General features: G+C 43.0%; 2 protein-coding genes across 4 annotated transcripts in view; one reads left to right on the top strand and one right to left on the bottom strand.

The window, feature by feature from the left end:
• The window catches only part of itgbl1 (integrin, beta-like 1), a 30,264-nt gene extending 24,209 nt beyond the window's left edge, over positions 1-6,055 (top strand). The window contains exons 9-11 of the mRNA XM_068746658.1: positions 308-454; positions 3,206-3,319; positions 5,770-6,055. Of these exons, the coding sequence (XP_068602759.1) occupies positions 308-454; positions 3,206-3,319; positions 5,770-5,858 (350 nt within the window). The 3' untranslated portion in view covers positions 5,859-6,055. The remainder of the gene's footprint in view (positions 1-307; positions 455-3,205; positions 3,320-5,769) is intronic.
• Positions 6,056-9,445: 3,390 nt separating this feature from the next.
• Positions 9,446-20,777, bottom strand: part of fgf14 (fibroblast growth factor 14) — a 59,826-nt gene continuing 48,494 nt past the window's right edge. For all 3 annotated transcript variants that reach the window (XM_068745949.1, XM_068745948.1, XM_068745950.1), the window contains exons 4-5: positions 11,129-11,327; positions 9,446-9,588 (exon numbers count right to left, since the gene is read on the bottom strand). In XM_068745949.1, the coding sequence (XP_068602050.1) occupies positions 9,446-9,588; positions 11,129-11,327 (342 nt within the window). The remainder of the gene's footprint in view (positions 9,589-11,128; positions 11,328-20,777) is intronic.

The following is a 20,777-nucleotide window of genomic DNA, read 5'->3' on the forward strand; positions in this document are numbered from 1 at the left end:
AAAGGAAGGATATTTTTCAAGGACAGGACAAGACCAGTGATGACAGCTCCTTTCATGTCCCCAGGAGAAATACAATCAGCCTGCAGCGCCTCCTCTGTCTTCTCCTCCTGTCTCATTACTGTCAACGTCTGCACTGTCAACCCTTCTATGTCTGAACATTGTCTTTGGTTGTTTGTCTTTCCAGCAACATTTCTCTTTATTTTTGCCTCTACCTTTTGACTGCTTTATTTGAGGTTCCTATTTTCTCATGGCCATGCTCTATATTCTGTCTCCTTAAAATGAAGGCCCTTCTGCCCTCCACCGCCAGGTCACGGTTACTGTTCATGCGGACGCTGCATCTGCAAGGAGGGTTGGTTCGGGACGCTTTGCCAGTTCCCGAGGTCCTGTGTGATGAGCGACGCCCAGAGCAAGGAGCTTTGTGAGACCTCAGATGGAGTCATGTGCAGTGGAAAAGGTGAAGGAGCTGCTTCTATTTTTTTTGGTTTGGTTTATAAGGAGTCAGAGAAATAGTCATTAGTATTTAATTTTGTGGTAAAAAGTACAAATAGCAAATACCAAGCTAAGAAAAAGTTCTGATAATATTGTCAAGTATATTATTAAGAATTTGCGCCTCAAATCAAATTTAACAATCGACGTGTCATTAAATACATCACTATTGCATGATTTGTTGAAGATAATTTAGCACTGGCACTGAAATAAATAGTGAAAATAAAAAAAAGTATCTATAAAATAAGGCAAGAGTTGTTTTTAACGTAGTTCTCATGCTTTTATTATCAATATCGCTACATTTCAGTTTCAAATTTCTGGCACCACTTTGATGCAAAAAGGGTGGAATTTTAGAGGAGAATTGGAGAGAATGTAGTTCCCACATCTGCATAGAAGTGAGATGAGTCATGATGAGTGGAGGTCTGATCTGGAGCCTCCACTCCACCTCCTCTGCAGCGGAAGCTGTGAACCATTCATGCAGGACAAGCGAGCTCTTCTTATCATCCTCCGACTCGGCAGACATTGTTCACTCAGATGGAAATGTTCAAACTTTTATTCATTCTGAGTTCAATCGGAATGTCTTTCACCCTAGCCTGAATTATACAAATGACTGGAATTGTTATTCTCCGACAGTATTATAGGAACAATTCCCTATAACAATTGACATAATTCACTGTGGCTTGTTACCAATGCTGGTTCCATCAAAAGCAACTTTAATGGCATTAATGCAGGATAATGTCGCCGCAAGATGCAGCAGGAGGATAATTTCACTAGTGGGATGATGAGTTCAGGGTTCAATATGCTAAAAATAGAGTCAGTTATTGTAGGAGCACTGTTCTGTGTTCTGTCTTGATTACCAAGTGATCTGGTGGTTCTCTTGTACATTGTAATCTGTGCACTTTATTTGTTTTATCCACCTGGATATTCAAGGTTTGTCCCACAAATGCATGTCTTGGTGTCTCTAAAATGCCTTTTAATTTTTTTTCATCATATTTCCTTGGGGAGTGCAGTGATGGACATGTGGGCTCCATGTTCATGCTAACAGCTTGACAGAGCAGCAGTGGTCACACCAAAGCATCAGGGCTCAGCCAAGGGTTAATTACATAACCAATGAGTGATTGTGTATGTTTGTCTCAGCTCAATCAAAGCCTTTTTTATCTGTGGCCACATTTGGAATTATCTATGCACTGTGAATATAGATAAATCAGATTTACATTCTGTACTACATGTAAATGTTTCTCCTTTGTAGGATAATCCCTCAATAATTAAAGTGCAAATCAGGACAAGATTTAATTGTTGCTTTCTGAATGTCGTAATTTTTGCACAGATGCAATTACACAAGAGAAGAACATGGATTTATGCAAGAACCAGGTCATAGAACACACCTTAACTGCAATACATCAATAAACAAATTATGATTTATAAGCAAACATACACACCTACACACATACATACACACACACACACACGCACACACACACACACACACACAGACTTGATGCATCATGCAGAAATGCCAGCTGGAGTTGTTCATGAGTTTCATCTTCTCAGATGGGGTGGTGTTATTACCTCCGCTGAGGCGGGGGTTATTTAATCGCAGGCGCTGGTTTGTTAGTCTGTTAGCAAGATAATCTTGATGAAACTTTCAGGAAATCTTGGGAATGTTACCAGGAACAGATGATTAGTTTTGGTCTGATGTGTGGTGATGATCCAGAATACATCCTGGATTCTGGATCATGTTTATGGAATTTGGCACAGTCATGTACGGTGGGGGTCTCTATCTCACCACCGAATCTGATCTGATCTGGATCTGATCCAGAATGGAGTCAATAAAAAAATAGAACATTTTAACATTAAAACCTAATTTGTGGATTCATAAATCAGTTGAAAACACACATCAACTCTGATTCACTTTTACTGTTCATGGTTGGTGTATAAAGATACTAAGAACAATTTAGAACCTATTGGTGATAATCCAGATTACCATGTGGACAGCGTAAATCTAATTAGGAGGGGAATGAGCTGCTTGGCCGAGGTCTGCGCTCTCTGAGTGCTTTTCTAGTTCGTTTTCTGTGACACACTTTAGGTACTGTACCACTGATTATTGTCTTATAATTCATAAAATAATTTGAAAACAGTAATTACAATATAGTACTTACATATATTGTATCATTGGGTGACAAATGACGGCCCACTGTGGGGTTCCTCCTCTGCTGTGGAGAGCTGAAGCCACAGAAACAGACAGACTGCAGCGGCGCCGGTCCTGCAGAACTAAGGTGTGAAAATGAAGACGAGCATGTTCATTCTCCGTGCTCCACTACATGCAGAGACAGAACAATCTCCCCTTTATATGTTTCTCTCCTGGTTCTCACTTTGTCTGCCTACACAGCTACCGTGAGCTCCTGTACCCTGAAGCCTGCTGACAGCAGTAGATTTGTTTCCCTCCACCAATCTTTAATACCTTATTTTCTGGCTGCTGACCTTTTCAGAGAGAGGAGCAGACATTGGTGGGGAGGAGAGGAAGTTCGTAAGTGTGGGTGGTGACAAAAGTATATTAGTGCTTCCTTCCCCAAGGAATCTCATGTCCACTCTGTCCAACACAATTAACTTTAAATGTGCAAAAATGATTCCAAAGGAAGTGATAAATAAATAAATACTAAATATGCTTAAGGGAAATATGGTGCTAATTAAAAGTTGTGTGTCTGTGTGAGTGTTGCAGGTTCCTGTCACTGTGGCCAATGTATCTGCTCTCCCCAGGACTGGTGGGTGTCTGGCGAGCACTGTGAGTGTGACGACCGCGTGTGTGACAAACATGATGGCCTCATCTGCACAGGTAGGACAGGGAACACACATGCACGCACACACACACACACACACACACACCTACACACACACACACACGCACACGTCTGATGACTACCTGTACCATGAAGTCATTAAGCAGCAGTGGTAGAAAGTATACTTCCTCAAATACTGCTGTAGAGTACGACTATAATGAAACTTAATACATGCCCCTCTAAATTAGAGTCAATGAAGTACATAGAGATCAAACTGCCCAGCAGTTGACGAAACTGCTCAGATTAGCATCAGTCTATGAACAACGGGAATGAACTGCCTGCATGCACCACTAAGAACCAATAATATCAGGGCAGTTTTAATCTGTGTACTTTAATACTCACTGTCTTTTACAGTTGAACACTTTTTAAGGTTGAGTATTACTTTTACTGAATGATCTGAACTATTCTACTCTTCAGAGTTGCTTGTACTTACCTCAGAACTGAGCTGAGCAGTGCAGCCATTTAACTCTTTAACACATTTCATATTGACTGCATAAATGAAATGAGCATTGCTGCTGTCGTGAGGCAGAGAAGAAGGAAATGAACGGAGACACACAAGGGAAACTTCTCTCTATGCGAGTTGATCTACAGGAGCTGTCTTCTACCATTGATGACAGAAATCTCACCACATATTGAAAGTTATTTTGGGCCTGGGCCTGTCAGGTTGTGGACAGCAGTTCAGTGTTTCTCATCATGACTCTAAAACTCCAAATGTCATTCCTTAATGCCACTGAGCAGACGGGGGCCCTACATGCTCAGGAAACGTGGAAAACTGAAGAATAATCTGTAGTTTCTCTGATTAGCATTTGACAGACTGAAGTTTGCATGTGAGAATTTAAGTACAGGATAATTACAGTGAATTGTTGGCGGTTCAGGTTCGAGTCAGTGTTACAAAACACTCTGCATCTGCAGATTCCATGGTTGCAGACTCTCATTACAGATACAATTGATAAACGGCGTGGAGAAATCAGCATATTAGAAATGCCTGCTGCTTAATTTTATGCACCGACTGTGATCATTGGAGCTTCAGAAAGGAAACAAGTAAAGTAAACAGGCGCTGTAGAACATAGAACACCTAATTGTGATTATCAGAGACACAATCACCCATTTGTATTTTTTTTTTTATCACAAAAACTTGAGGAAGAAAGAGATTTAAATTTGTATTTTTCTTTTTATCACAAAAACTTGAGGAAGAAAGAGATTTAAATTGTGATTTAAGGGAATCATTCATCCAACATTATTTCTGCAAACTTTTAAGTGAGGTTTGAGTCAGGAGACATAAATCAGTTCCTTTTGAACTGTGAACTATGATAAGAGTCTCAGAGAAACAAGTTATTCCTCTGGGCCAAAACCAGGAATGTCAAAGTGGGACATACTGATGCAGTGGAAGAAAAATACTAACACTAACCTGTGTACTTAGGATGTACTTTAACTGTAAAGGAAATAAGTATTAAATTCCAAATTAAGTGAGTTAAGCTGTGGACTGTTCACTGCGGACTGATGCACTGGTATGTTTGGTATCTCCTGGTGTTTTGTTGCTCCATATTTGAAAAATAGTTTCCCTCAAATGCAGAATGGTCTATATATGTACGAGATAAAATACTGATTACATTATCTTTCTACTGCATTTACATTTTACAGTGCCCGATTAAATATATATATATATATATATATATTCTTTCCATGATGTTACATTTATAATGGTGCATCAGAATGTAAAAGTTACATTTTGGTATCCAGATCCCCAGATCTATAGCCAAATATGCAAAAACAAAAACGACTGAACTGTGAATGCTAAAACTGTCTGTGGCTTCTCAGGAGCACAGCGACGTGTCTCCCGGCTCGGGCATGTTTGATTTGTGTGTGTGTTTTGCTAAAAGCTGGTCAGCTGTCTCAGTGCTGTGTTTTATATGAGCGACTCTGAAGTTGAGTGCCCTGAGTCGATAAAAATTATAAAAGCTAAAAGCTCTGAGAGCCAGACGGAGGCAGTGTTAGTTTTGATCTTCTCTTAAGGGACACTCACTGACAAGTAGAAGTTTGGCCACGCTCATCTATTTAGGCACAAATTGAATTCAGCACATCAACAAGCATGTCAGCCTTTGCAGCAACTACATGTCGACTCCAGCTCAACCCTTCATGCATCACGCTTTCCTCTTTTCGCTTTTGTCTTCTTAACCTCGTCGGCGCAGGGCTTTGGGCCACAGGAAGACGCGTCGGATTTTGGATATGTGAGCTTTGAATAAATGGGGTAAACATCTAAAGCATAAAAGCCTTATAAACCGACATGTCTGCTCCATAGCTGTGGGCAAAGCCCGACACAAACCGTCCTGAGCAGTTTAGGCAACCCCCCTCCCTCCATCCCGCTGCTGGAGCATCATCCAGGGAGGAAGGGTGTGAAAAGGTGATGGCACAGCTCTTAATTTTCTCCTTTCTTCTCCTCTCACAGGGAACGGGTGGTGCAACTGTGGCACCTGTGAGTGCTGGGACGGATGGACAGGGAATGCTTGTGAAATCTGGGTGGGAGACGAGTACTGATGAGGCGAGGACACTTGTTAGAGACGGGAGGCCTGGCTGCCCGGAGCAACCGGAGCGCCTCCGTCAAGCCACGCCACCAGAAGATGAAACCGCATCATTACCAGCATGTAATCTTTTAGAGCATTGGTTATGAGTCGGCTGCCTGTAGGTGTAAAGACACACACTTTGCCATGTAAACATTTGCTTCCAGAACAGCTTCGTGCATCGACTTACAGAAATGACGGCATATTCCACAATAAAGCCAAATGTTGGAAAGAAAGGAATTGAATGTGTGATATTTTGGGAACTTTCAGTATCCGGTGCTAGTTAATGGGGGTCTGTTTGAACCAGTTGTGTCTTCTCTCACAAAGTTTAACTGGGAGACGGAGACCGTTTTACTGTTTGAGGTTTTTATTTCTTTTTCATAATAAAACATTGAATGTGCCGCATGACACAACATTTTGCATGAAAAACAACGCGGAGACCTTAATCATACATGACTACAAATTTCTTATAACATGACATAACTCCAATGGGTATACTCGCAATGGTTTATATAGATATAGATATATATATATATTTATGTATATATATTTGAAAATAAATCATTTCAATAGTGCCTATTGTTCTCCACCAGGAACAAAAACCACACAATCTGTACTGGAGGTACATGACGCACATTTCTCACTCAACTCACACTGGTGATCAGGTTCAATTCGAGGTGGAGGGAACAAAGAGAGGGCATATATAGTTCAGTCGTGGCATGCTGGTCATCCACGTTATTAAAAGAGGTGGCATCAGGATGAGAGCTGCATCGACAAAGAAGCTCAGTCATCACTTTAAAAAAGGACCGACAAGAAGTCACAAAGAAAATTGGATGTAAAGTCTATGTTGGCCTTTTTCATGCTTAAACTATTCAAACCTTCTGTGTTCTGCTTCCCCATCATAAATGACAGGTGCAATAATATATTGCACATTATATTGCATTAAGTGTGTTACTGGCGTTACAGTACACCTTGAAATAAATATTTTCTTCAATATGTTGTATATGTGCATACAACAAACACAAACTGTATAGTGTGGACAAACTCGTTGCATACATGTATGTAAAATCAGCAGTACATACCAACGGTTCTTGAAAGACGTAGTCTACTACATGCAGTTCATCAACGCCATCCTCTCCCCCCATGCAACAGACGAAACATCGGCCAATAAGAGGCTGAGAACGGAAGCGAGAAAGAAACTACGTTCGCTTGAATAAAGCAGAATGATCAGGAGCGAGAGACACCACACACAATCTGCATGTGAGGACACAAACAGATATCCAACATGAGATGCACATTTACACACCAGCCATTTACAAAAAATAACTTCATCCTCGGAGGAGCCGCTGAACCGGTGCAGCCTCCAGCCTAGCACGACGAGCTAAAGGGGTTGAGGGTGATCGGCTGCAAGGCGCCCCCAAACACGATGACAGCACGTTCCAGTCCTAGTGAGGGGTGTCTCGACGATGCCATTTGTGCAATTTCATTAAAAGCTTTCTTCACACAAATGTTGAATTCCTATGCTTTCCTATGCTTTAATGTGCCGTGAAAGGGAATGGTCACGTGTCAGCCCAGTAAACTAATAATAATTATCGTCGCCAATTTCTGAATATAGTTGCATTTGAGCGGCAACACAGCGTCAGCAATCTGCTTCATGATCCGAACGAAAACGCAGTGTCGTGAACTGATCAATCAAACACTAACAGTCATGAGAGCAATGCAAAGTGGAAAGTGCCGTGGGCTACCTTCACATGGCTGCGAGCGTGCCATAGCCTAAAACATGCCCAGTCGACGCCTTCCTCTTCAGCGCTCTTCATCTCAGAGAGAGAAACGACGCCCATACCTTGTTCCTTGTAGAAAATGCATGCATGGTGTTAATTCAAGGAACGTGTACTCCCTCAAAAATGACATCAGACGAGGCCTCAGGGCTCTGAGCAGATCTAACGGATACTATCACAGTGAAACCTTCGATGATTGGAATCAGAGACAACCCCGGATTTTTTTATAATCAGTTCTTGGGATGAGAAAAAGACTTTGGTCATTGCAGAATACATCTGAGAGTGATTTCTTAATGGATAGTGCTACGTGTCCTATGCATGGATGTACGGTGGCGGAGGCACCTTCGGCCCAGTGGGGACTGGGAACCTGTTTTTGCATGCCGGGTCCAAACAGGCACAAGGTAGGCCAAGATGATCAGTACTGGATTCTGCATGCCGAGCAAGCTCGTAATAATGTATATAATAATAATAATATTTTTGTTTAAAGCGATTTTAGAAAGTGAATGTAATACAAGCCATCTGTCATAACCGCTGCATAAAGAGAAAACACAACATTAACCCCGCCCATGCTTTAGTTTGCATCGCCAAAGAGGGATGCAGCCAGCTTTGATTCTGCCTCCAGCTTTTCAGCCATGTTGTTTTCCGGCTTTAAGTAGACGCTGTGCAAGATGGCTGCCAGCGCTTGCAGTTTGAGACCATCTGGGTCCAACGCCACAAGCCGCGTTCCGTAGTCCAAAGGTGTCAGTGAGTGAGGGGCAGAGGCCCACGAGGCCGAGAGAGATTCCCAGAGCCCACGCTCTGAAATACCATGAAAGAAAAATAGACTTCAGGTTTTCTATTTGCCAGAGAAGACGGACTGAACCGCTGGTGGGACTCAGTGATGTGTGCACACAGTTCCTTACGCTCTCCACCCACACACCAATCTGTTGAGAAGTGTGTGTGTGTGTGATGGGAGCTCCTTGCATTGATTGCAGGGGTGGTAATTAGCACTTCATCAACTATGATTGCAGGCGCTATCTGCCAGCAGCCAGGGTCTGTTGATCAGCTGTAAAAAGCAACGCTTCTCATTCTCCCCAATCTGTGAGTGTTGCCAGAATATTTGATAGATTTTATATATATGTTTGTTTTCTACACCCACTTTGCTTGAATGTTTCGTAGAAAATCCCGCAACACCCTTGGCAAAAGGATTTTAGACTTGTCTAGATTACATGACAAAGAGAAACATGTGACTGGACCTAGAGAGAGAGAGAGAGAGAGAGAGAGAGAGAAGGGAACATACTATTAAAAATAGAGGACAACCGTCCACATGTTTACTCTATCTATACAGTCTATCCCAGAACATAGCTGGTGAACTGTGGTATCGAAAATAGATCTGAAGACTCTGCCGCCACAGGGCGGCGCAGAGAGGAACGCGGTTCCTTGAAAAACCGTCAGCAACCGAAGAGCATCCCCGACGGGGCCGGTGAAACGTGTGAAACGTGTGAATCGTGCAAAGTTTCTGGGCCATCGTGAAGGCATCCCAACATTCCGAGGTCCTCTTCCCTCCTGCGCTGGGAAAAGCTGAGCCGCCGCGGAATCCATCCGTCCGTGTGAAAACGGTAGAGAGGACGACGAGGACGAAGCAGAGGGCGGAGAATCGAGAAAAAATGGAGGCTGTGAGGTTCTGACCTGATCCACCGAAGAGAGAGGGCCCAGAGTGTGTTCAGGAGAAAAGCCTTGCCTCCGCCGCACGCCTTCCCAAACTCCTCGCGCACACACACACACACGTACACACACACAGGCCAGGCTATGTGGCGGGCTTATCGGGCTTGCTGACGGGTTTGCCCCCGTTCATCACCGCCGGCTCACTTGTGCTTTTACTGGCTGGTGCCGCCGCCTTGGGAACCGTCTCGCCGACATCGTGCAACGACGGCTCTCTGTACATGGCGACTGGAGCAGCAGGGGGATACGGAAGGGAGAGGGAGACAAGGACAAAGCCATGAGCAAGAGCCTCTTTGCTATTTCAACCGTATAAAATGCATGTTCACACAGAGAAACAACACTTAAGCTACCCTGCAGTTTATAAAAGGGGAAAAGGTCTCCGGAATGAACTCCTCTTTATTATTCTGGAAGCTTTCGCTCACTTTGAGAGCTTACTCAGCAGAAAGTGTCTCATTGTCCTCCACTTCACACCCACATAAGCATCAGCTGGAGAACTGTCTTGACAGGACACTTCGACCGGCTTCCACATTTTAAACGACAAGAGGCCATCATGCTGCTGGCTGATGGGAGCGAACGCGGCATCTGCTGGACTCTCAACATGTCATAGTGTCGAGTCCCGCCGTGCTCGCATGCTCCCAGCTGCCTCGGAAGTCGAACAGATTTTCAGAATTTGAAAACACGAGTGGAACCAAAGACACGCGAACGAAGACGGAGTCTGCCCGCGTAGTTTCAGTTTGAGTCGACCTGCCATAGGAGGAAGACTGTGCTAATGTTATACTTCGTGCTTTCGTTGCATGCTTTTTTTCGCTTTGTTAAAGTGCAGTAGTCTCTTTAGCTCTTCGTTATGGATCCAAAGAAACGGTTAGGGTTAGTAATACTACTGGAAAGCAGTGAGAAACACTGTTGAACTGAAGAAGGAAATAATCTGCAAATAGGAAAATGGCGTCCGTGTCTGGGATGTTGCTGCACAAGTACGGTGTAGAGAAATCAACAATTTCGACTTTTCTTAAGAAAGCTGGGTAGACGAGAAAGAGAAGGAATAACACCCAGGATGACAGTTACCCAGTCATTTTATGGTGGGGGACTCCCTTTCAAAGGAATAACCCTCCCCCCTTCCTCCTGTCCCTTCCCCCTCGCTCCCTCCATCGCAGCCAAAACAATATGTAAATGATACAGAATTGGGTTAAATTAACATTTATTACGCTTTTGTTTTTCGTACTATTTACACTTTTATGCGTTATCTGTTGTTTAGATGCACGTAGTCACATTAATATAACTGTAGAAATGGAAATGTGCATTTACCTGGTGCGTAGGAACATGACATTATTTCTTATGGGAAATATAGTTTCGGTTTTCAAACAATATTACGGAACGATTTATGTTCAAGAACCGAGGTTCCACTGTAATTATGCGGTGAGCTGGCGACTTGTCCGGGGTGTGCTCCCATCTCTGGCCCGTAACCAGCTGGAATAGGCTCCAGCATAATTATTTTGGCTAAGTGGCCGAAGAGGAGACAATTATGATAATGATCGGCTCGTCTTCGGGAATGAATATAATATAATTTATACCTGCATTAAGGACTGATAATATAATGTTCCCACGTTCACCATAAAGTGAATAACAAGGTGCAACAGTGATGAATTATTGAATATATCACCTTTTTGCTACACACAAGTGACTGATACAATTGATCAATTAATGGAATAGTGATTCAAGTCAGTGACTGTCACATACCTGCCTCGCTCCGTCTGGCTGTCGGCGTACATACCTTCTAATGGCTTGGGCAGGAAGTGAGCGGCTGGTTTTGTCTTCTTCACTCGGTTCCCCTTCATGGCTTGACCCTCCTTATTGAGCCCTAAGAACCAAGCTCTGCCCGACTCCTGTTGTCTGTACAACATGGATGAGTAGATCACATAGTAGTTCTCGAACACGGACTCTTTGAACTTGCACTCTGCTGTAAAGAGTTCCTGCAGGGACAGACACAAACATCACACCGATCATTCAAACGCACATCCCACAATAATCAGATCGAACGGAGTCCGACGACCTGCTACGATGAAATGAATCTCCTCCTCTCTCCTTGGCCTTAACCAAGATATGGAAGCATGAGCTTAGTCAAGTTGCTCATACTCCCGATAGGAATTAGATGCAGGTAGTCGTCAACTTACGACCACAATTGGTCCCGAGCGTTTTGTCGCAGGCCGATTTGGTCATAAGTCGGCCCGTGTTAAATTAACGGAAGTATATTACGGTACGCTGCGTTGTGATACGGTAAATATCGGCGTAGAAAGAGACTATTTCCTCTCGGTACTCGGTAGACTTCAAGGGTGAGACGGCAGAAAGTGTCGAATTGGATCATCACCAAAAGGTTCTGAATTGCTGTTGGCATCTTTACACACCAACCATAAAAATTAAAAGGGAATCAGAGTTTATGTGTATTTCAAACGGATTTTTGAATCCGTAAAATGGAGTTTTTATGTTAAAATGTTATATTTTTTCCGAATGTCATTCTGGATCTGATCCAGATGAAATTCGGGGGTGAGATAGAGGTCCCCTCCCTACATGACTGTGTCAAATTCCCTAAACATCGGTCAATGATCAACCGAGATATTGAGGAACACATTTTGAAGCTCCATTTACTGCAATGTTACCGAAAATTTCAAAGTGATCCAGAATCCAGGATCTCTTCTGGATCATCCCCAAAATGTGATAATATATTCCTGGTAACATTTCCAACATTTCCTGAAAATGTCATCAAGATCCGTCCAGACCATTCTGAATTATCTTGCTAACAGGCAGGCAAACGCCGGTGATCATAACCCCCGCATCGGCGAAGGTAACATGGACTGATTTAAGCATCATAGCAACTCATCCAGTAGCACGCAGGGCATTTCACTGAAACACAGAAGTAACAACCTCATGGTGGCGCTAGAGGAGAATTCATGGGATCGCTGGAGACGGTCACATTTATCTCTGTTCTAAAATCTAGCAGGATGATTCCCATGTTTCCAAACATTTTATGAAGCCGGGGTTCTCGCTTCACAAATGTTCTGTGTTGTTTCAGCACTGATGTCATTTATGGGATAATTACTCTGTTTTGAACGCCATGCAGTGATTATGGTGCAATTATGGAGCTCTATTCTCCAGACAGTCCTCAGATGAAAGCACAGCAGAGCAGCAAAGAGCAGAGACACTTCAGATGACCCTAATGAGCCCGCGAAACACGTGGCTGTAATTTAAGTGTCCTTTCCATCCTTGATTGAGGAGTCGGGAGCATTTCTAAGTGGAACAAAAAGACAAAAGCATGCTGCATCACAACAGCAGCAGCTTGGATGTAAAAAAAAAACCCAACAACAACAACCCTTCACTCTGTTATAAATGCAAAAAGCAGTCCAGAAGGAGGTCATCGTGGGTTCATGTGAGTTCTCACATCCTAATGTTGGCACGCGTCCCCAGCTATTACATTACACAAGAGAATTTAATCCTGACTATTCTCACGGTAAAAGCAGGGATTAGCATCAAAACTATTCATTCTGCATCCATCACAGCAGCTGAGCGGGACAGGCACGCGCTGCAGGATGAAGCAACAGAAATAGAGCCTTACACCTCAAACCATCGAGGGTGAGGCTGTCTGGTAAACCCCAAACAGATAAACAAGCCCTCTGGAAGAGATGCCGGCCAGCCCCATCTTTACTCATTTTGTCGTACACGTTTAGATTTATTAAGGTGGCAAAGACAAAGGCACTGGTGGTGGAGCTCAGGAGGACAAAGTCTCCGATGACCCCTGTTTGCATCCAAACAGGGGTCCCTCTGGGATTATTAAAGTACTCTCAATCTGATCGCCGGGCATATAACAAGAATAATAGAGCAACATCAGATTAGTTCCCTGAAAGAGCGCATGCTGCTTTATTCTGTAGGTAACCAAACCTCTTTGCTTCACTTTATTAATTCTACATTTCCCCTCATCAGGTAAGCCACATCGTAGGTTGCTGTAATTAAACACAACATTTCAATGCCTGTCAAGGTTCAGCCTATCACTGATTACTGGCACAGCACATGTAAAAACAGCCTCGAGTCAAAGCAATGATACAAGCTGGCGTCAAGGCCGTAATTGTGGCTAATCAAACGCCTTCACAAAGCCGCACAGAAAGCCGTCTTTGTTTGGAGGCAGAGCCAGTTGAGGCGGTTTATTTGCAGAACAATGCTCGGTGATGGGAGGAAAAAATGGAACAGTCACAATGAATATAATTTCAAGATCAGAGTGGTGAAGGCAGCGACTTCAGACGCATCGCTGAATGAACCGCAGTCAACAATGCGTCAAATGCATCAGACAAATGCTTCCGTAATGTTCTGCCGCAGTCACAGTTGAGTGATTCTGAGAACAATACCTCGCTAATGGTGGAGATTGTTGATAATCTGAAACCTACAATGATTTCACAAATAAGCTTTTTGTCTTTTGACAGTTTATGGAAACCAAACATTGTGCCCATATAACATCGATGTCACGAGAAGCGCGGCGGCTGAAGCAGGCGGTGGCCTGCAAGCAAAGTGTTGTACACAGACAGGTTGCTGTATTTAGCAAATCATTTGCTTTAAATAATAGAATATGTGAGAACTGCTTACTTGTCAAAGGTCTCCCAAGACACCTAGGGTGCAGCAAATTACATGAGTAACTAAATTTGCAATTATCTGCCAACTATATGAAACTAGAAAAGCAGTCAGGGAGTGCAGACCTCCGCCCAGCAGCTCATTCCCCTCATAATTAGATTTACACCGTCCACATGGTGATCTGGATCATCATCAAAAGGTTCTACATTGTTCTTGGTATCTTTATACACCAACCATGTAAAGTAAAAGTGAATCAGAGTTGATTATTTTGATGTATTTTGAACAGATTTTTGAATTGAGTTTTCAATGTTGAAACGTTATATTTTTTTCCTGACCTCATTCTGGATCTGATCCAGACGGTGGTGAGATAGAGACCCCCACCCTACATGACTGTGTCAAAGTGCATAAACATTGGTGGGCAGTCAACCAAGATATTGAGGAACACATTTTGAAGCTCAATTGACTGTAATGTTACCAAAGATCTCAAAGTGATCCAGAATCCTTCTGGATCATCATCATCGTTCCCAACATTTCCAGAAAATGTCATCAAGATTCTTCCATAACGTTTTGAGTTATCTTGCTAAAAGACGGACAGACAAAAAGCAGCAATTACATAACCCTCAGCATTAAAGTGTAAATCAATGCCCACATACCCCCGTACGTCTTTTACGTTGGCATCTATATCCATTGATCCACCAGGTGGTAGTAGAAAGTCTAACAATTCAACCGCAAACATTTTGCCATTGCCAGTAATATTCTCTTTCATCCATCTAATCTCATCTGCAAATCTAATTTCTGCTGTAACTATTAGCTGATTTTAACTACCGTTAGTTCGTTATCTATGGAGCTAGTGGGGAGTGCAATCAAGGTTCATGGTACACACAAAACCCATTTAACCAATGTCACTGCAAAAAAAGGGAAGATGAACTACAAGGGACAAAGAAGGACAAATGATTTACTCTGAACGACATGATCTTTCCAAGTCTTAAATAAATTTAAGATTGAAATTCGTGGGAACACTCTGGCGTCTAGTCTGATTTATAACACCCACCTCCATCATCAGCTGCTGCTATTATTTTAATGACTTAATCCTCCTTCAGGTTCGTCCCCCCCCCCTCATGTTGAAGACCAAATACAGCATTACATGTCTGACAAAACTACCACTGATATGTGGAATATGATCTGTGTGTTGGGACAATGTACAGTGACAGGATAATGTTGTGCTGAGAAAAACAAACAATGTTAATGTTAATGTCAAATCAAATCAATCAAACGATAAAGAACTATCTGACATTATTACTTTCACTTTTTTATTGCATAAATGCTACCGAACACTGAAACAGCATTTTGGAAAAATATGAGTGCTATTGAAAAATAAATATGGGAGGGGGGGATTTGGAAACAGCAGGCACTTCCACACCAGGCGCGTATCGAATCGGTTTTTGAGGCTGCAAACGATTGGTTTTCTTCACACCCCATCTCTCCGACTGAAGCCCCCCCGTCAGCGGCTCTCTGCTTTGAAAGCGAAGGGCATAATTGACCTTGGCCACCAACAGCACAAAGGACAAAAAAAGCTGCTCAGTCTCACATAATCACAGCAAGTCACCAAAGCAAAAAAAAAAAGACAGCCACAGAAACGAAAAAGAGATGAACGATGAAGCGAGGTTCTAAACAGGCGAAGAGACCATCGACTGGAGAGCGAGATGTTTGAGGGGAAGGGGTATAAAATAAATACAAAGATCAATTCTTTAAAATAACAAAAAGCAACGTCAGATGAGGAGAGAGGGCAGAGTGAGATTAGGAATTAAAGGGCTGATTAGCAAGAATGCTGTCTAGGGAGGAGGCGAGACGAGGCTCATGTGGGGAGGGGGGGGGGGGGGGTGACTCATGTTAATATTCGAAGTGTTAACTTGTGTTTCGATTTGTTTCACATCAATGATCCGAGCACACATAATAAACCCGCAGTGACTGGAAGCACGTGTGATGAGAAGCCGTCAAGGAACACGCTCTACTTAAATCTACGTGAAAGAGAAACGATGACCGAATGATGACCGGGTTACCTAATAAAAGGAAAAGGTCGTTCTGTATTCACCACTGAAGAGAAACGGTATGCATTGTTGCTATTCATGCTGACAAGACAGAATGTGAACTTCAACTATAAAATGATTACAATTGTGTATTTAGAGCAGAGCTAAATTGACATTCACCTCTCTACTCTGCTGAAAGACCTTCTGTCCAGATACCATTCATAGAAAACAGATGACGATCACCCGATAACACACGACATAGGCTGCATGCATATTCAAAGACATGCAAACCGTCCTATCAGAGTCACGTCTCCGTGCTGTTGCTGTGCTGCACTTTAACACAAGTGAAAAACAATTTCCATTTTACCGAGAGGGCGGCGGAAACACTCTCAAGGTGTTTGACCACCAGAAGCACTTAAGTGATCAATAAAGTTTCCCTGAAGGCAGAACACATTCAACACTGGCCCACTACAGCTCCCCGAGGACGCGCACACACACACACACACACACGCACACGCACACACACACACACGCGCACACACACACACACACACACAGAGTGTGTGTATGACCCTGATGAAGGCCACAAGATGGCACATGCTGGTCGGGTACTGAACTTAGTGATTCTGCAGGTTTTCACCTCTTTAGATCATCTTTACCTTCGTTCACCTTAGAAGTCACTGAAGCTGTGACAGAATCCGCCCACTCTGTTCACTAATATTAACAGGTGGGGGGGGGGGGGGGCATCCACAGTGTTTCCGGAGGGAGACGGTCCTGTGGTATGCAAAGAGTCCAATAAGGATTTAGGTCACAGTCACAATGTGTTGTGGAGACACAAATGAAAAAGACAGATTCTCCTACACACTTAATAATCTGCTACAGCCAATATGAATGTGCCGATGTTTAATTCCATCTGCCCTTCAGGTACAAGATGAAATGAGAACAGGTAACCTACCTTTTGAGCCTACTTCTTATTTATTGTATTTCAGTTACCAAGGGTTAGGAAGGCGCATTGAAAACCAGTAAACGTGTACTAAACAAAGAAAGAGACAGGGAGTTTACCACTTACATATAAAAAGGGGCAAATCATAAAATATCACAAAATACTGTTGATATGTTTTTTAAGTCTGCTGATGTGTCTGCTCAGGGACTGCCAATGTGAATTAGCTAATTGGTAACTGAAGAAGAAGAAAGCTTTATTACTGTCAGTGATAATGAATGGCAGACACGACAAACACAACAAAATTAAGTTTACACCCGAGTACAAGGGGCCCCTTGAAACAATTACACACATGCATATACAGTAATACCTCGATGTACGAGTACTTTGAGTTACAAGCTCGGTCCAGGAACAAATTATACTCATATGTCAAGGTATTCAAGGTATTGCTGTATATGTATAGGGGCCCCGTAGCATGCGGAGAGAGCATATGGTTAACGCGGCGCCATGATTGCCACGCCCAGAGCAGATGGGGGGGGGGTGCCTTGCTCAAGTGCACCTCGGCAGCGCTCTGGAGGTAGACTGGCCCCTCTCCAGCCACACCACATTTCACCTGGGCAGGGAGTTGTGCTGGTAACTCTCCGGTTTCCAACCCAAGTCCACTGAGCCGCTGCCGCCCGTCACTCGGGTACAATCGTGTATTGCCCAATATCCCTGTTACATAAGCGATAAAATAAATGAGGCTCAAATGTCTAGTTGGTGAGAGATGGACAAAATGATGAAGGACTGCTGTAGTGAGAACTAAAGCTGCGTTCATCTCACGGTCAGGAGCAAAAAACCCGCATAACTGTGCTGTGCTTTTCTAGAATTAAGCGTGTGTTTAATTCCCTTCTCTATTTTTTGCCACACGTAAACCTACAACATGAAGATGATGAAGCTTTATAGTTTTACTGCTATTCAACGAGAGACATCACTTCTGTACACGGGAGACAGAGCTGCTCCGCTCCACCGTTTCCCACCTATGACAGCAGCTGGGAATCATCAGCTTGGGTGGAGTCACTGGTTCCTCCATTGATGATAAATCAAAAGATGAACCGTCATTAGACTCTGCCAGTGCTGGTCTCTGGGTTGGAGCTGAATCATCAGCATAAGAGCTAGCCTGATTGTCCTCCTGGGATGGCAATGAGGACGTGTTATGCAGGTGTTATTTTTGGAAATGGAAATTTACAGGGCAATTCCTTAATTGTTTTCCCCTCAGAATTGAGTGATTCCACAATTTTTTCCTTCTGCTTGATCTGAATTTAAGCAATTTTTTATTGACTATCACCATTTTTCTTTTCAGGATTTCTATGTGTTTCTTAGAGCCAGAAAGTTGTCATTTTAAATGACTTCAGTTTTGTGGCATGTCTGTAAGCCTAAGACATTTACAGCTGGGGAAATGAGTTGTTATAAAAGAACAGGAAGACGCTATTGCAGCTATTCAACAGTTATTTTGGGTTTTTTTTGTCTTTTCCTCTGTACATTTCTTTTTTTTTTTACCAATAGCAGTGCTCTGGTTGTGTGTGGGTGTATCGTACAATAAGTGCTTCTGATGTACTACCCTCTGCAATGAACTTGTAAAGTAGAAAAGAATGTAGAGTACAAATATTACACTTATTCTTAGGAGGAAGATCTATTTCGTTAAAAATAAATGCAACATATGTTTGACGAACTATGCAAAAAATAATAATCACGTATGGAACCATGAATAACACCACGATCCATTAAAAAAAGAAGCTACCACACAACCACACATCTTTGAAGTTGTCCTTTGTGTGCTTTGGCAGGAGCCGTTGTGTTGCTGGAGTGTGAGGCGTCACACAGATGCAGTGGAGAGAGGCTCAGATTGAAGAGAATTAATTTCCCAGATTTAGAACCATTCTGTTAGAGCTCTCTTTATTGATTTTTACAACTCCAGGGGTGAAGCTTGATAAAATGCTACTTTCATTTCAGGGGTTGAAATAGAAAAGGTAAGAAGGATTCCTGTGGAGGAAAACATATGATGGCAGCTATTACACCTGCAGGCAGAACAATCGTGGAGTTTTTTGACCTTTTTTTGGGGGGGGCAGCAGAAGAGGCTCTGCTCTGCACAAACACAGAGAGAGCGAGACGTGAGCGGCTTCGGTTGCAAAGAAACTGAAGCCTCAGTGGTATTTCTTTTAGTAATATAAGTTTGTATCATATTTTTAAGTGTAAACAACTTTTAGTTTTCACTTGGAAGACATGTCTCCTCCTAAAACACTAAATTCCCACAGAAGTGCTGTGTGTTGGTGTGTTTGGTATAGAGTTCCTTCCTGAGGACTACTTGTTGCTGTTCAAGCCCTCGTCTCTAAGCCACTCATTTGAACATTACACCGCTCCAGAGGCAAACAAGCAGCGCTGTGTCTGTATTTGCATGGTGCTTGACATTTACACACTGGGAAAGTAATTAGGGCCAGAACAAGGGCCATTAACACTGAACAGTCAGACACGTCGGCTCTGCTAGCTGTATGAATGTGTATACATGGAAACATGGCAAAGAAGCCATACGCATGCTACCATGCAGATGGAGATACATGTCTATTACGGGACTACACGCCATCAAACCGAACTTGCCCTGACTAGATGTCTGTCTGATGGTGCTACTGCTAAATTCAAAGGAGTAATCCCATCAGCATTAAACGTTTTATCGAGCCTTAAACATTACTGAGGAGTCGTGTGGTAACTTTAGTCCCTCCCAAATAGATCATCTTGTAGGTGGTGCTGGGGGGACTTGCACCAACGCTTGACTTCAATTCACTGCACATATGTGCTGCTCAGTTTAATAGTGTATTATTGAAAACTGCCAAGAACAGTTCAGCTGCGGTAAAGGCAATGTAAATGTTCAGGTTGCGGTTGCATTGGATGTTTTATTTTTGCCCTCTGTCTTAAATTTACAGCATATTATATGTGTCGCATAGTTTTATAGCAAGTGCAGATTAACTAGGAATGCACAGAGCGCAGCGCCATGTTCTCATTTCTGTTTTTGGTATTTCTGTTCATTCATTCTTCTCTCTCTCTCTCTCTCTCTCTCTCTTGGCAGTGGGCGTGGTAGAGCGGAGCAGTCACACTGGTTATCCATCTTCCCATTATCCAGCTGCTTAAATCATTTGTTCACCTGTACTACCATCACCAGATTACCCGCTTGTGTGCCGTGCCTGCTTCATGTTGTGCTTTCGGCTTATATTTGTCAGTTTTTCCGGTTGGCTATCTTGAGTTTTTGTTGGACTCTTTTATTGTTATTTCCAGCCGGTTATTCTTGAACAATTTTGGCTGTGATTTTGTGTTCTCTTACTGGACGTTCCAGCCCGTCCCTCCTCAGTGCACCTTTTTGACTATGTTTTTTTTTTTGTTGGGCGTTATTATTAAATAATTGATCTATTCTCTGTCTCCGTATCCACATTCTGGGGTCTTCTCTGTCGGCTAGTTCCCTACGGGACGCAACGCGGAGACCTCCACCGAGTAGATCATCCCCCTTATAATTAGATTTACACAGTCCACATGGTGATCTGTATCATCAAAAGGTTCTAAATTGTTCTTGGTATCTTGTATTCTTGCTTTCCCCTTATATTAATTTTTAACTGTCTCTGTAGCGTTCATAACATGCAGACAAACCACGGCATGTGGCTCAGTTGGTAGAGTGGGTCGTCCAGTGATCAGAAAATTGGTGGTTAGAATCCCAGCTCTGACTGTCCGCATGTCAAAGTGTCCTTGGGCAAGAAACTGAACCCCAAATTGCTCCCAGTGGGCTGGCAGCACCTTGCATGGCAGCAGTCGCCCACTGG

The sequence above is a fragment of the Brachionichthys hirsutus genome, chromosome 12 (genome assembly GCF_040956055.1).
Source record: "Brachionichthys hirsutus isolate HB-005 chromosome 12, CSIRO-AGI_Bhir_v1, whole genome shotgun sequence".
Classification (NCBI taxonomy): Eukaryota; Metazoa; Chordata; class Actinopteri; order Lophiiformes; family Brachionichthyidae; genus Brachionichthys; species Brachionichthys hirsutus.